At 34.1% G+C, this 16,036-nt stretch overlaps 1 protein-coding gene across 4 annotated transcripts in view; it reads left to right on the top strand.

Annotated features, from left to right (window-relative positions):
• The first annotated feature begins 279 nt into the window (after nucleotides 1–279).
• The window catches only part of LOC133523556 (enhanced level of genomic instability 1), a 26,106-nt gene continuing 10,349 nt past the window's right edge, over nucleotides 280–16,036 (top strand). The window contains exons 1-3 of one of the 4 annotated variants that reach the window (XM_061859209.1): nucleotides 280–401; nucleotides 1,631–5,282; nucleotides 5,700–5,972. In XM_061859209.1, coding sequence (XP_061715193.1) covers nucleotides 1,639–5,282; nucleotides 5,700–5,964 — 3,909 coding nt within the window. In that variant the 5' untranslated portion in view covers nucleotides 280–401; nucleotides 1,631–1,638 and the 3' untranslated portion in view covers nucleotides 5,965–5,972. Of the gene's footprint in view, nucleotides 402–447; nucleotides 753–1,630; nucleotides 5,283–5,699; nucleotides 6,593–16,036 lie in introns of those variants that run through there. The other 3 variants (XM_061859211.1, XM_061859208.1, XM_061859210.1) reach the window with 3 other exon arrangements.

The following is a 16,036-nucleotide window of genomic DNA, read 5'->3' as shown; positions in this document are numbered from 1 at the left end:
GTATGCTATTAAAATTATCCAGACATTTCTGGTTCAAGGCAGCTTAATAACCTACAACGAAAAATCTAAAAGCGTTACTTGCCCCCAGAGCGATAGAGAGGCAGATAACTATCAAAGAGCATATAATCACTACGTGATAACTATTTTCGATTTTTTTATGTTGGCGGTACGCCCTTAGGTTGTATTACCAAATACAACCCACTGAACGTGTTTTATAATAACTTAAATAGCAAATTTGACAAACCATGTGATCGCTTTGCGCGTCACTGACATTTTACTACAGAGTCAGACAGTCACACTTGACAGTTTTGTTTACCGCCAATTTTGCTGTTTTAGTTGTTGTTGTTTTAGAAAAATATTTAATTATGTGATGATGGAAAGAAAACAACACCGATAATTGTGTACGTGTTAATTACTTGATACTACTCGTATATTCTGTAATAACTAGGTAACCCACTGACAATGGTCTAAGCTAAGCTGAAACCGTTTTCATTTGTTTAGTATGCGTGGCTTATTTGATATTGCATTGGTTTTTAAACGTGGGATTATTTTTGCTGCACTGGATGTACTTAGAGGGCTACTACGAAGAATATTTTACTATATCTTAGTTGCGTTTGTGTGGTTCATTTCAAAATATTAAAGTGTTTTCGTTTTAATCTTTTTGTGTAACCTATAAGAGTTTTATCTTGCAATTACTGCTCATTTTGATCTCATCTTATTAGACTTTAATGTTATGACGCGTTAGGCACAACGTAAGTCCTAAAAGAAATCATTTCAGAGCTCAGAGCAGTCACTACTCAACAATTACTGTGCCTTTTTTAGCAAAAGCAGTTACATATGTGTTATTGTTAGGATGATTCCTAGACAGGTTTTTTGTCACTTCAATATGATTTATTTGATATATTCTGTGTGATTTGCATGCTTCAATTTGTAATTAATGCTTCTGCGGTCTATTTTACTATTGTTTCTTGTATATCTTTATAATTCAGATTTAAGTTAAAGATATAAAATGTTAAATATTAAGAAAATAATTTACCTTTATTACTTCATACTCTCAACTTTTTAAAAACAAACATAACCTAATAATCTAAGCAGTTTTCAGCTGTCAGTCAGCAGCTGGTATTCCACTCAGGATTTACATCTAGCTGATTTCTTCATATATCATCAGTAAATTATAATTCAAAACTAGCATTTACTTACCTTTTTATAATATGTTGTACCACAACTAAAGTTGAGAATATACAACACCTCCCATTTTCTCCCTAATCATTGGGGCTGTGAAAAGCATTATGTGTAAATACATTCATAAGTCTAATTACTCGGCTTTACTCTGTGTCTAATAATTTTTTTGTTTTGGATACTTTGAGATTTTTTCATCCTTACTAATATTATAAATGCAAAATGCTCTGTCCTTTACCTCTTCAGGGTTAAATGACTGAACCAATTTAGATGAAATTCGGTTGAATTATTCGGTTCAGTAAGATCTGAACCGAACATTGGTCAAATATTCATATTCGGCAAACTTCATTTTCGGCCGTATTTCTATCCCCAGAGTTTTTTTTTTGTTTTTATATGTACATCTCTCCATTGGATATATTGTAAAATTTTATTCTATATTTTCTATTCGCAGATAAAGTAATGTCCACTGTGCTTAAGCCAATTATCGGAGATTGGGACCTGCAAGAAATATCAAGTAATAGAATAAATAAAATTTTACCTGTTATAAGGCATAAAACAGGGCATGGCATAAGATATAAAGAAAATAGTTTTAAACATAAATGCAATAAAGCACTTAAGAACAAGTTAAAAAAATATAAACTCAGAAGAGATGGCAAAGAAGATCCAGATGTTATAAATGTGTCCCACATATTTCAGAGCACTTTAAAAATTAAATCTCCAATTATCAATAATAATGAAGAACTAAATATCCATGATACAGAGAAACCAAAGAATTATCTGTTCAAAATGGTGAGAAGGAAGAAAGATGCTGAAAACGTCAAGTCCATTAAAACATTGTTTAAGGAGCTTCCAGAAAAAAATGAACCTATACACATTTCAGATGTATGTACAGAAATTACTGAAAAAGAAAAACTGTCTCCTAACAGTCAAGATAAAAAGCATACCAATGCTTTCAAATTGATGATGGAATCTAGAAATAAAAGTATTGGAGGTAATTCACCTGGTAAAGAAAAACTGATTGATGAAGCTGAAATACAATCAAAAATAGAAGAGAAAAACACTAAAGCTAAGAGACTATTAGTTTTACAAAAAATGGCAGAACAAAAAGGATCTCTTAAGAAAAAGGAAAAAGAGGAACTTTTGGAAGAAGCTATCAAAATAAAAATGGATAAAAGAGCAGAAAGATTGACTGATATGATAGTAAATAATGGCATTAAGAAAGTGAAACCCAAAAAAGAATGTCCAAAATTAGTAACAAAGGTAGCAGACACTAAATTAGCAGAAACAATTGATAATGTAAAAACACTTCCTGAAAAACTACCAATAAACAAGAAAAGCAATGGTGCACTCCATTTAATTAATATATTTGATGAACCAACCAGTGAGTCAAATATTACAAATGGCTTAAAAGAAAAAAGTATACCCAAAGAAGATTTGGAATTTCTCAAAAAGCTATCACCTTCAATTAGAAAGAAGGAAAATATGCTTTGTTATTTTAAAAAGATAGAAAAAGATTGTGATTACTCACCACCTGTTAGCACTGATAACAATGAAATGAGTCCTATAATAAAAGTCAAATTTGGAGCCAGAAACAAGAAGAAACTAAAGAAGAAGAAATTGAGTTTGAATGATAAAAAATCTCTCAACTTAGAAGATAAAAATACATGTGGAGAAATCACAGATATAGGCTCATCTTACACATCCGCTAAAAATGATAATGAGTCCGTTGTAATTGATATACCTGCAGATAATAAAAACGAGTCCAATACTCCTACTGAAATAAAAAATGAATCGCGAAAACGAAAACGCGAACAACTCTCTAAAGAAGAAAACACTCAGATTAAAAACACTGAATGTGTGAATGAATCTTTAGAAGCAAATGAAATAAGAAATGAGAGGCCAAAGCGAAATGTTAAAAAGCCTATACAATATGAAGACGATTTTCTACTCTCTAGCTCAGATGAAGAGTATAATATATTTACTCCAAAAAAGAAAAAGCATAGTGATAAAAAAACTGATACTCCAAAATCGATCAAAGAGCCTAAATCCAAAACAAATGATGGAGCCATACAAATCAAGCCAAACAAGAAAGATATTAAGAAATCTGCAAAACATAATGATGCTAATAAAAATACCAATGTTAAGTTGGCTCCTATATTTGCACCTAAACCACAGTTAGACCCAGCAGCATTAGAAGCAAAACAGAGATTTCTTCAGAGTGGGGTGCCAGAAAAATTAAAGAAAATTGCAAAACAACTCAAACAATTAGAGACAGAAAGTAATTGTTTTCCCACGGTTGTTCATGTACAGCAAATGGAAAACTCAAAGAATGATATATCTAACAGCCCAATGATTGATTCATTCAGATGCGAGTCACCTGATGTGAGCCCAGTGAAATGCAGTGATAAAATATTTAAAGCTATCTTAAGCCCGGAAAAACCTGCAAAAAATTCACATGTTGCACAACCAGATGACAACATAAGGAAAGTTTTGCAAAATATTAAAATATCATATCCTAAATTTCCAGTTTACCGTACATATCAACTATTGAAAGAAAAAAGCAAAGGAGAGTTTGGGGACTGCAATAACTTTCCTGAATTTGATAACAGCATAGAAATAATTAATAATACAGTGGATAGTAACAAAGTACAAGTGGATAAATTGAATTGGACAGACAAATATAAGCCTATGGTTACTAGTCAAATAATTGGAAATTTCGAAACCACAAAAGAACTAAAAAAATGGTTAGAATCTTGGTCTGCAAATGATGATAAACGAAAAACAAATGGTGCTGACTCTGACTCATCTGATTTTTACCATTCAGATACAGACAGCAGAGATAGTGTAAAGACTGTTGATAATCTTCTTATTTTGACTGGTCCTACTGGTTGTGGGAAAACCTCTTGTGTTTATGCAGTGGCTGCAGATCTAGCTATCAAAGTCATTGAAGTTAATGCCAGTAGTAAGAGGAACGGAAAAATAATGTTACAGGATTTACAAGAGGCTACCCAGTCCCACAAAGTCAATAGAGGAAAAAGTACTAGCACCGAGAATTCACAAAAGTCCCAGGAGATAGCTGAAGTTGATTTAACTATAAAAACTAAGAAACGAGGAAGACCTAAAAAAGTTAAAGATGTAATAACTAAACAAAAAAGTGATACAGGCAGTCAATCAACTAATAGCCAAGAAAGTACTAGAACTGGAATGTCACTTATTCTGATTGATGATGCCGACATTGTGTTTGATCAAGATGACGGCTTTTGCTCTGCTATTAGTCAATTAGTCCAATATTCCAAACGACCAGTTATATTAGTTACAAGCTCCTTAGTTTGTCCACATCTACAAAGATTTTTGCAAAGTGCGAAAATTATGACTATGAAGCCACTTTTACCTAGAATGCTTGGCACATGGCTGGACATAATGTGCTTAGCTGATAGTGGCACATGTTGGCCAGGCCTTGGCTCAGTCTTATTAGACTTATACAAAGGGGATATTAGGAAAACCATAAATTGCCTTCAATTCTATGCAACTACCCACACACAAGGGACTAGGCAAATAGAAGAAAATTCACAAAATATGGAGGCCTTATGTGATGAAACGTCAAGTCTGTCGTGGGCTGGATCGGAAAACCAAGATGAACGTAACTTAGCGTGTGAAAGTATACAGTTGGGTGACACATTGTGGAAATATTTTATGGAAAGACAATCGCAATTGCTACACATCAGGTTTCCTTCCGACTTGTGGCATGTATGGTGGAACATACCTAGCTTTTTAATGACTTCTCAAAATGAGACACAGGAAAATAAACATAGGCAAACTCGTGAACTAGAAGAAGTAGCAAATATTTTTGACAACATATCTGCAGCAGATTTTTTTGGACGTCTAAGACCAGATACAAAGACGAATATTTGTTCACAACCGTGGTACTCTTCCGAATGTGATAGTTCTTCGGAATTCGAAAACTTTAACTATTACAACAAAAGCTACGATGTTGCCGATGACATTTCAAAAACTTTTGTAGTCAGATCGATTTGCAACACACAGAAGTGCTTACAATACAACGAGGAGTTGTATGTGAGACCAACTAGTATGGCAGTGCAAAGGTTAGTATTATAAAAATTATAAAATATGAAAATACAAACGTGAGCAAGATGGTGATAAAGACCGATACGCGTAATGGATACCCTTTAAAGTCATTACTACCTAGACGTCACCTAGTGATTCTCCTTATTTCGAACGATTGCAACATTGTAAGGAGGTTATAGTTAGTTATAGCTTGTCTTTTATTATCGTAACAATGTTAACACAATCGCAACAACATGGATCGTATTGCTTCAGAATATAAGCAGTTGTTTACTGGGTGTATTGGTCCCCTCCACTTAATATTTTTGTATGCATAAATTAAATCAAAGGCATTAAATTGATAACCAGTATCTTTAATTTAAAAAAAAAAAACTTAGCAAGTATAAATGCAGTCTATAAAGTTTGATCTACCTAAGAATTACTGCTTTTTGTTACAGGGATAGAGATAGAATAGTCAAACGGCATGATAGCATATCAACTCATCTAAGCCCGGGCGCAATGCTGGACCGAAGAGCCCTTGCATTAGACTACTGGTCGTCCTGCCGGGCGATATGCAGGTTTGAAAAAGAGAAAACTGACACTAACTCTAAAAGAAACAATCGGTTTTGTCACTACCTTAGATCTCTTAAAATTATGTGCAAGAATGACGTGTTCGATAAACTCGGCGAAAGTTTACATATCAAAGGGGACGATTCCAACTAGACTAATAGGTACATTAACTACAAAGCGTATTTTAAGATGGATGTACATTGTAGAGATTTTCGAAGTGAAAATGAAGTTAGTTTAATAGTATTACCCTTTATAACCCTTTGAACGCTTTATGTCAAAGACACGCCAAGATCCCGGGCGCAAGGGAGCTAATGTGAACCTTACTCGAAAGTTTGAAGGTTAATTTGACAGCGTCCGCCATAACACCTATAGTTGTCCTTGGCGCTGTGGGCACGGCTAGTAACGACGCCTTTAGGTGTTCAAAAGGTTAAAAGGCGTATTTCGGTTTGTAAAAGTAAAATTCACTGCATAACCTAGTGCGCCGCAGTGAGAAGAGCTATCATGTATGTAGGTACGGGTAGTGTATTATAGTATTTCAGTTACATATTTGTTAATTATAATTAAGTAGCTCGTTATACTCACTTTTTGTTTGTTTTTTGTATAAATCAATTGATGAAACATTGATTTACTTAATTCAGGAGTTTTATGAATATGCATAGTATGTTTACCTAGTTCATTTTACTTAGTGTAATTTTCTTTGGTTTGTTTTTTTGACATTACTTTTCTAAATAAAACTTCTCATAAATTAAATGTATGCTCTTGCTACTTAACTACTATAGTATTCTTGCGTTTCGATTTTCTTACCTCTTTCTCCATTCATCATCGTCATTTCAATTTTATGTCAGTAATAAACAATTATTATCGTATAACAAAACTAAGATATCGCGCGATGTTATAAATTTTATTTGACATGGTCCCCAGGTCCCCACTAGTATCGTTTGTGGTGAGCCTAACAGAGCTCTATTGCCAAACATTTTTTTTGTCGTTTTAAACGAAAGCGCAAATTCACGTTGGTTGACGGCTTGGGATGTCTAGTTTTCAGGACTGATTGAGAAGCTAAGAAAGGCTATAATTGCGGGTATCTTTCTCTGTCTCTCTAATGACGCCTTCATTGGAGTAAAAGGGAAAGATGCCCGCAATTTGCGAACTTCAGTGTTCACGGTTGGCCCTCAGAAATCGCGTGTCCGCGGCCACGGCCTCTCGACCTGAGATCGTTCATTCGTCCTTTTACTTGCATATTCGTCGAAAATGTTCGCGGTAGGCTTTATACTATACTACTTTATATTAGTCTCAGAACCGGGTTTTCAAAATATCACAATCTGTAGTTTACTGTAATCCCTAAAGCGAACGGCAAATTTAATATATCTCCGTCTAATGGCATTACATTTAATGTATATCTTGAAAATATGTAACTATAGTGAGATTTTTCTAACATCACATATTTGACACATGACAGCACCCATATAATGTAAATGTGTATGATCCATTCACATAATTAAAAACAAAACCACGCAATTATAATATGTCTTTCGTTACCACTTAAACTACACTCACTTTTTGAATGTAATTATGCTTATAGTTATTTTTTTCGCATCGTATATCTGAAGTATTTAACAATAATAAATCACTGCACAAACGTTTACGTCCTAAGGGTCTTTTTTTTTAAAACCAGCGTTGTGGTCAAATCATTTTTTTCGATTCGGGTAACATATTCGTAAGTTAAAGATAATCGATAAAATCGATATATTTATAACCTACAGAAAATACAAAAATAAGGTATTATAACTAAGAAAACATTAACTTAAACAAATACTTTTAAAAATCCATTATAATAATAGATCTTTACCGTACGATTTGCAAAAAATATGTCGATTTCTGAGCGGATCAAATTTGACGTCAAAATCATTCGTTTGTCAAATGTCAAATGCGCAGTCTGTCGAAGTTTCTCCGCCTTACTGTGCGCATATTCCGTTTCTTTTCGTATTTTTCACCTGGCTTTATTTTTGGATTCTTCTCTTTCACATCTGGTTACCTTGGCTCGTATTTTTGGACTTTGACTTTGCTTATATTTGAATTTAGTTGACTTTGGATCTAAAAATGCCTGATTTTGCTAATACTAAGTAGTCACTAGCAGTATAATTTGCATGTATGACTGCTGTGCAGGTTCCTAATATTGATTTTTTATATAGGTAATCGATTCGATCTCACAAATCGTAACTGTAATCGATCCGATTGCTGGATTTGACATATTATGTTGTCTTAGCCACATCACTTCAAACATCAAATGTCATGTGTCAAATATGTGATGTTAGAAAAATCTCACTATAACAGGTATACAACGTGTCCCAAAACTCAACGATAAGCCGGCACCAGAGGATGGAGCTGCTTATGATTAGTCGAGAAAAAATAAGGAAAAAATATATCTCAATTATTTTAGAAAATACAGAAAAAAAATGAAATTCATTGAAAATCGACATCCCTAATGGTATTTTTAACGACCATGTCTACAAATATTCAAATATTACTGTTTTTTATTTTGTTATTGGAAACTTCAGTAGCCCTGCTATCTAACACAGTTCTTAAAAATACCAAAATACATGTAGTTTTTACACAAAAAATAATCAAAATTCATTTTGTCCCTACAATTTTGAAAGATTGTTTCTCACAGTCCACTTTCAATCATCATGGTGTAAAAAAATAGTATCGACACCACTATGGCAATTATTTTCAAAAGTTGACGCAACTAACCAAGATTCCAAAATGGTATAATAATTTGGGAAACCTAGTCACAACAAAAAACAACGAATTTTTAAACAAGAACCGACATTTTTAAATGTTGATATTAATCACTTTTGAAAAGGGTTGTTGTTGCAAGTTTTAAAATTTCAATGGAAAATGTGGGTAGTTAATACAATTTTCAAGTCAGTACACTCTGATCCTTTGTTCGCTGTGCACCGTTCCGTATTAATTGATGTGGCTCTCATACTAACAACTCTTGGCTTTGCTTTTTGGACTGGTGAAAGTTCTATGGTCGGATGAATCAACCTGCAAGAAAGATGGCTATTCAAATCTACACAACTTACATAGTTGGAGCAATGAAAATCCGCACTTGATGAGAGAAGACAAATCTCAGTATCAATTCAAGGTTAACTTATGGACGGGCATCTTAAATGGAAATGTAATTGGACCCTTTGAGTTACAAGGAAACCTTAATGGTGATGGCTATTTGACCTTTTTACAAAACGACTTGCCTGAATTATTAGAAGACGTGCCTTTACGTGATTTACAAAACATGTGGTTTCAAAATGATGGTTGCCCAGCTCACTATGCCCGTGCAGTGCGAGAATACTTAAACCAAGAGTATCCAGGGCGTTGGATCGGGCGACTTGGTCCTATCTTGTGGCCACCCCGTTCGCCCGACCTGAACCCCCTGGACTTCTTCTACTGGGGCTGTCTTAAAGACAAAATCTACTCAAAACCAATAGCAACATTGGACGAGCTTCGCCAAAAAATCACACAAGCTGCGGATCATATCAATGGTAGAAGATATGCACGACGGATAAAACGATCATTTCTAAGGCGATGTCATGTCTGTATTAATGCCGGTGGCAGGCAATTTGAACATTTACTGTAGTATTAATAATGTAGTAAATGAATTAAAAAAAAAGGAAAAAAAATTGTACCATTTCTTTGCATTTATTCAACATTTTTCAACAACAAAAATCCTTTTTTGGGTACAGTAAAAGTGATTACCGCCAACATTAAATAATGTCGATTCTTGTTTAAAAATTCGTTGTTTTTTTTTGTGACTAGGTTTCCTAAAGTATTATACCATTTTGGAATCTTGGTTAGTTGCGTCAACTTTTGAAAATAATTGCCATAGTGGTGTCGATACTATTTTTTTACACCATGATGATTGAAAGTGGACTGTAAGAAAAAATCTTTCAAAATTGTAGGGACAAAATGAATTTTGATTATTTTTTGTGTAAAAACTACATGTATTATGGTATTTTTAAGAACTGTGTTAGATAGCAGGGCTACTTAAGTTTCCAAAAACAAAAAAAAAACAGTAATATTTGAATATTTGTGACATGGTCGTTAAAAATACCATTAGGGATGTCGATTTTCGATGAATTTCATTTTTTTTCTGTAATTTCTAAAATAATTGAGATATATTTTTTTCCTTATTTTTTCTCGACTAATCATAAGCAGCTCCATCCTCTGGTGCCGGCTTATCGTTGAGTTTTGGGACACGTTGTATATGGGTCTTGAAATTGGGAGAAAGGCGACTGAAACAAACAATGAATATAATGAAATCTCATACACAGATAAAAACAGTATTGAGATAGATAAGAATTTTAAATTTTAAATAGCGCTGAGGGTTTCATGTCAATACCCAATAACACGACTGTTGTATACATGACCTCTCACGGTATCTATCAACCTACCAACTATCGCGGTTATCACACTCGTGCGGATCTGGGCTATAACCGCGAAAATCGAAGTTCGAAATTGCGGGCATTTTTCTCTGTCACTCAAATTCTTAGTGAGAGTAAAAGAGAAAGATCCCCGCAATTTGCGAATTTCGCTTTTCGCGGTTGGCCCCTGCAAGCGGCCCCTGTGTGTGAGCGAGACAATGCTATGCACGATTATAGGGATGTACCGCTCGGACACCAGCGGACACCTATATGTACTTTTCTCTTCCGTCTTTAACAAATAGCAGGTATAACATATAGGGCCTTAGTTCTACCCGTAATACAAGGAATTATCCCCAAAAAATTGAGCAGCTTCATCTGCAAATATTTAGAAGATAGACTTCAATAAAATTGATCACAAACCAAATAGAAAAAATATTAGGCAACTACAGATATGTTTTAATTCAGAAAGTTTAAGCATATAGCTCAATTAAATAATGTTATTAGTTATGTCAAAGCGTGGCATGATGTGGATGTTGACACTAAGCTATTCTTGGTAGTAAATTATTAATATATATATTTAAGTAATTGGATTGTCTCATTTATAATGACGATGTATTAAACTAGGTATGTAATGTAAATTTGATTTATTAATTACACTCCAGTTTCCATTTTTATCCTCTTATTTTTTTACACATACATATTTGCGAGTTACCTACATACGACATAGACATAGCATAGCTACCTGCTTCATTGCAAGATTCACTTACAAAGTATGATGTGTAAAGCCTAAGATAATTTCATGCTTAGAATTTGACAGCTAAAGAAAAGCGCAGTATAGCGCCATCAGGTCTGTGACGACTGTCAAACTAGGTGGCACGTTTTTTTCTTAGATTTACACCTCTATTGCAATACATAATTCTGGAAGCTAGGTTATATGGTAACTACCTACCTAATATAGCCTCTCGGGGTTCAATGTCCTAATACTAGTACTAATTATCTCCAATGTTTAAATCTGAATGAAATGAAACAGAGTTGCTTTTGTGTGCTTTTCTTTTGTTTCGTTCGATTTTAAAACAAAACGAATTCGACTCTATTTTCTAATACCATTGATTCAAATTCGATTCCGATCTTCCTTGTATGGTGGGCCGCTAGAGGTGGAGTTTGTGCGGAAGAGAAGAGTCGTGGAATGTAAGGGAACCCGTACATTCTACAACTCTACTCTTTCCGCACAGACTCGACACTGAATGGTACAGTATACTATTATAGCTAAACATGCTAATGTACTAAAAGCAACATTTAACTGACCATTAGTAAATAGACCATACATCTTCGAAATACGGTTTAGAATTGTCAGTTTACAGTGCGGACGATAGCATGCTTGCGAATCTTCGCGGTCAAAAGAACAAAAGAAAGAGCGGCGTACAAAATTGGAACTGAGTTGGTCTTATCATGGTCTTGTCTACTTTAAAAGGGTAACGAATTGTACTAATTAATTTATGTACTGGAAAAAAAGTTCTGGTTAACACTTCTTCCTTCCTTCCTTTGAGTCCTCTGCTTTAAGACTTGATTGAATTTTTAAGACTTATAATAAGTCTAAACTAGAGTTTTCGCAACTTTATCAGAGGCTGGAATCTGTTGTAGAGGCTTGTGTCCTTTTCAGAGAACTCATTTTTAACAAAAAAAAAAACACTAAAGCATTGTCTTCGTGTAAAATGCATGGGGGTACGGTTTGGATACGACTTTCAAAATTGTTGATCGAGTTTTATTCGGAGGCTCGAGTCCTTGAGTTGCGCTTAAAAGACTCAATAAAGGACTTGACTCAGGACTAAAAGACTCGGAAGTTTTTTTAGCGCAGTCTCCTAAAAAGGAGTCGTGATTTTCAAATTTAGACTGAAAATACTCTAGTCTCTACCAACACTACTCGGGCCACAGAAGTAACTCATATTGCTCTTGCGTGGTAAGTGGGTTCTTTTTCTGAAGGCCCTGGTTTGTGGTAGATAGGTGTAATTTGTTTCCTGCTCTTCCTGACGTTCGCTTCGGGGTTCCTAATTATTTTTCCGCCCTTCCTCACGTGCGTTTGGGCTCAGAATTGGTAGGTTTATTTATGAAAGTGTGATGATAATGCAATCTTATCATGACATCAAGCTAAGGCACCAGGTGGCCATAGGCACTATCTGATAGAACAACGCAACAATTGAGTTTGGTTTGTTAGAATCATCTTAAGAGCAGTAGATGACTGTTGAAAGAAAAATACAGTCTTCGACAAAAGTTTGAATCAGAGATGAAATTTTTGACAAAAGAATTTTTACAGTTTTACACACGTACTTAGTCAGGTCATAAGTTCTGTCCCAAAGGTTAAGACTGATAAAATGTAATACAAAACTGGTTTTATACTGATCAAAACGTGATATAATTAGTTCAAAATTTAGATCGGGTCTTTATTTCGATTCGGGTCTTCGGGATTGTCATTAATCATTAGTCGCGAATATGCGGCTAGCCTGTGAAAAATTATACTTTACAAAAGGGAGTAAAAATCAGTGTCAAATTAATAAAATAAGTACAATTACTTATTTATTTGTATGAACCTACTTTATTAGAACGTTATCGTATCACCAGCATTTAGTTGTCCGACGACGGCAGCATTTGACGACCTGTCTGGCCTAGTGGGTAGTGACCCTGCCAATGAAGCCGATGGTCCCGGGTTCAAATCCTGGTAAGGGCATTTATTCGTGTGATGAGCATGGATATTTGTTCCTGAGTCATGGGTGTTTTCTATGTATTTAAGTATTTATAAATATTTATATATTATATATATCGTTGTCTAAGTACCCTCAACACAAGCCTTATTGAGCTTACTGTGGGACTTAGTAAATTTGTGTAATAATGTCCTATAATATTTATTTATTTATACAATAATAATAATAAATTATTTTATTTCAGATACATGCGATCCATAATTACACAATCATTAATATTGTAGCAATTTTGACAAAATTAGCTAGACAATATATAAATTAATAAAAACAAAAATACATTAAAATTACAATACTTACTTAATTACTTGCACAACACTATAATACGGGATCTGTACCTATATCTCTTTTATCAGTCAAAACTTTTTTGACAGAACTTATGACCTGACTAAGTATAATTGAGACAAAGAGTGTATTAACCTCTTTTACTGAGATTATATTTGCAAGAATACTTTTGACAATTGTTTTTTGTAGAATGTTATAGGAGTCGACCTCTGTATCTGAGATAACGTCAATCTATGACCTCTTTAACTAGCACTATTCCAGATCAATTCTCGTTTTTTACTAATTCTTACTTTATCCACAAATTCCGCATTTGGTTAATTGCTTAGACACAAAAGCAAATGTGCCTAAAGCAATTAACCAAATGCGGAATTTGTGGGTCTTCAAATAAATGTAATGATATTTATTCAAATGGTGAGACGTGACAAAATCCTTTGCAGAATCATTAAAAAAATGGGATTTTTTTTAAATAGACTTTACAAGTTCACTCAATGTGCAATGTTCTGAAGGAGAAGGATTATTTTACCTTATTTTTAACTCAAACATAATGTTTACAAAATAAGTTACTAATTACCTCTATAACTGAAATATCCTCTATTTTCACCTCTGTAAATAGATAAATTTATTTATACCTGGTTAACTGAGACCCTGGGTAAGTGGAATACCTCTTTAGGTGGGACAGATTGGCAGACAGGCCCCTTGAAGTCTCAGTTATCCAGGTTTCATTGTATATGTCATTCATTGTATGGTTTCATTGTGTAATAATGTCCTATAATATTTATTTATTTATATGAAGAATAAGGGATCTGTACCTATAGCTTTTTTATCAGTAAAATCTTTGTGACAAAACTTATGACCTGACAGTATATTTAGTAACTAAGATAACTGGTGCATAATATCGAGAGCTTAGGTTTCCATTTTCCAGCACTGAATCCAGTGTGCGTTGATTGAATTTGATTTGGAGACTGGTGCAAAAGCGCAGATGGTATCACCATACATGGGCCTTATACATCAGAGGGCCTAGCCAAGATGCCAATCGCTTACGCCGTAGCGAATGAAACGGTAATCTCTCTCTCTATCACTCTTTCATATAAGTGCTACAGAGAGACATTAGCGTATCGTTCGCTACGGCGCAAACGATTGGCAGTTTGGCTAGGCACCCAGCATCACTAACGTATTCTTCCTGTTATTGTTAAGTCAATCACGTATGGGCGGTGTGGTAGATTATTTCCTGTTTAGACTCGTGTAAGCTTATTGTAAAAATAGTTATTGACCACTAATCAAGTTGTTTTTAGTAGTGGGGTATTTTATTGCCCGGAGATACAAAAATAGTGCAGATGTGGTTCAGATAACAAAAGTCCTATAAATAATTTTTGTAGCGCCGAGCAACAGTCAAATTGAACTTAACTTTAACGTCATAATATAAAACATTATGTTATCGTACCAATTATGAATAAAAATAATATACATAGTAGGTAAGTAATAAGTAGTAAAATTATAGTAGTAGGAGAGCCCAAAGGGGGATATATTTAGTTACTCAAGCGTGTCGTGTCGTGTATATTTATGCTGGGATCCAAAAGGTAACCCTTAAATTGACGTTTTCTTAATGCCATAAAATGTAACTCTCGTCAACAACCATATTAAAAAAAAAACCATATTACTGTTGCTGACTGAATGTAGATTATGATTATGACAAAAACTTATTGTTGTAACTATTAGGTATTTATTTGGCTTGTAAACTGTCTAGTATTTAGCAACCCTTGCAGTATACAAAGGCGCAACCTTTCAACATCGTGTAATTCTTATACTATTTGCAACAGATATTCCTAACTTTTGTCGACTCTTCACTGACATGACCCATAGACACACGTAATCGTAATGCACACAGCACGTGCTTTGATATAACACTGACCGTTGCTTATCAATACTACTATATATTAATAATACTAGATTCAAAAAATCTAAATTATGTACCTACTCCTTAACTATTAACCATAATTATGTGTGTATCTTTAACTTAAATCCATTGCATCCAAGTACACTTTTATATTATAATATAACAGACAGAAGTTTTTGTGGCAAAAACGAGTGTTTGAGAAAATGAAACATCGACAAATAATAACATCGATAAGTCAGTCATAGATTAATAACTAAAAGATGTAAATTCTACTTGCTGTAATTTACCGGGAAATTTCAAGAATGCAAATCAATTACAAATCCGACGTATATTAAGTATTTAAAAAAAAAACCTAAACTGTAGAATACAGTGTCAAAATATAAGAAAACTACCAATGGGTGGGTGTATAAAAGAAGATATCGAACGTGTTGTGTATTTCGCGGTTGCTATCTTTTTATACAATGTTAAAAATATCTATAATGCTAAGGTAACATCGATAATAGACATGTCGATATTTGATTTGGTCGATCAATTTATTTTCCCACAAAAACTTTTGTCTGTATATAACAATCAGGCGCATGGACCCTGATGGGGTGTCGTAAAATATTTCTGGAATTCAGTTGCCGAGCGGACCCCAGGCTCCCCAAATGAACTGTGACCAATGCTAAGAAGAGGTTTCATTTCTGGGAATAAAACTTTTTTCCGGGTTTTAACGAAATTACCCTGAAAGCAAAAAAACTAACATAGGCACTAAGCATGTTAGCCTTACAGAAGTCTACTTTATATGATTAACGCGCTATAAATAGGTAGGAGGTAGGTATCTAGTGACGTACACGTACAATTAGATTATGCTTTACTCACTTACTAGAGGCTTG

Source organism: Cydia pomonella, chromosome 12, assembly GCF_033807575.1.
Source record: "Cydia pomonella isolate Wapato2018A chromosome 12, ilCydPomo1, whole genome shotgun sequence".
NCBI classification, from domain to species: Eukaryota; Metazoa; Arthropoda; class Insecta; order Lepidoptera; family Tortricidae; genus Cydia; species Cydia pomonella.
The sequence above is the reverse complement of the archived record's forward strand: the minus strand, read 5'-3'. Positions and strand labels throughout refer to the sequence as shown.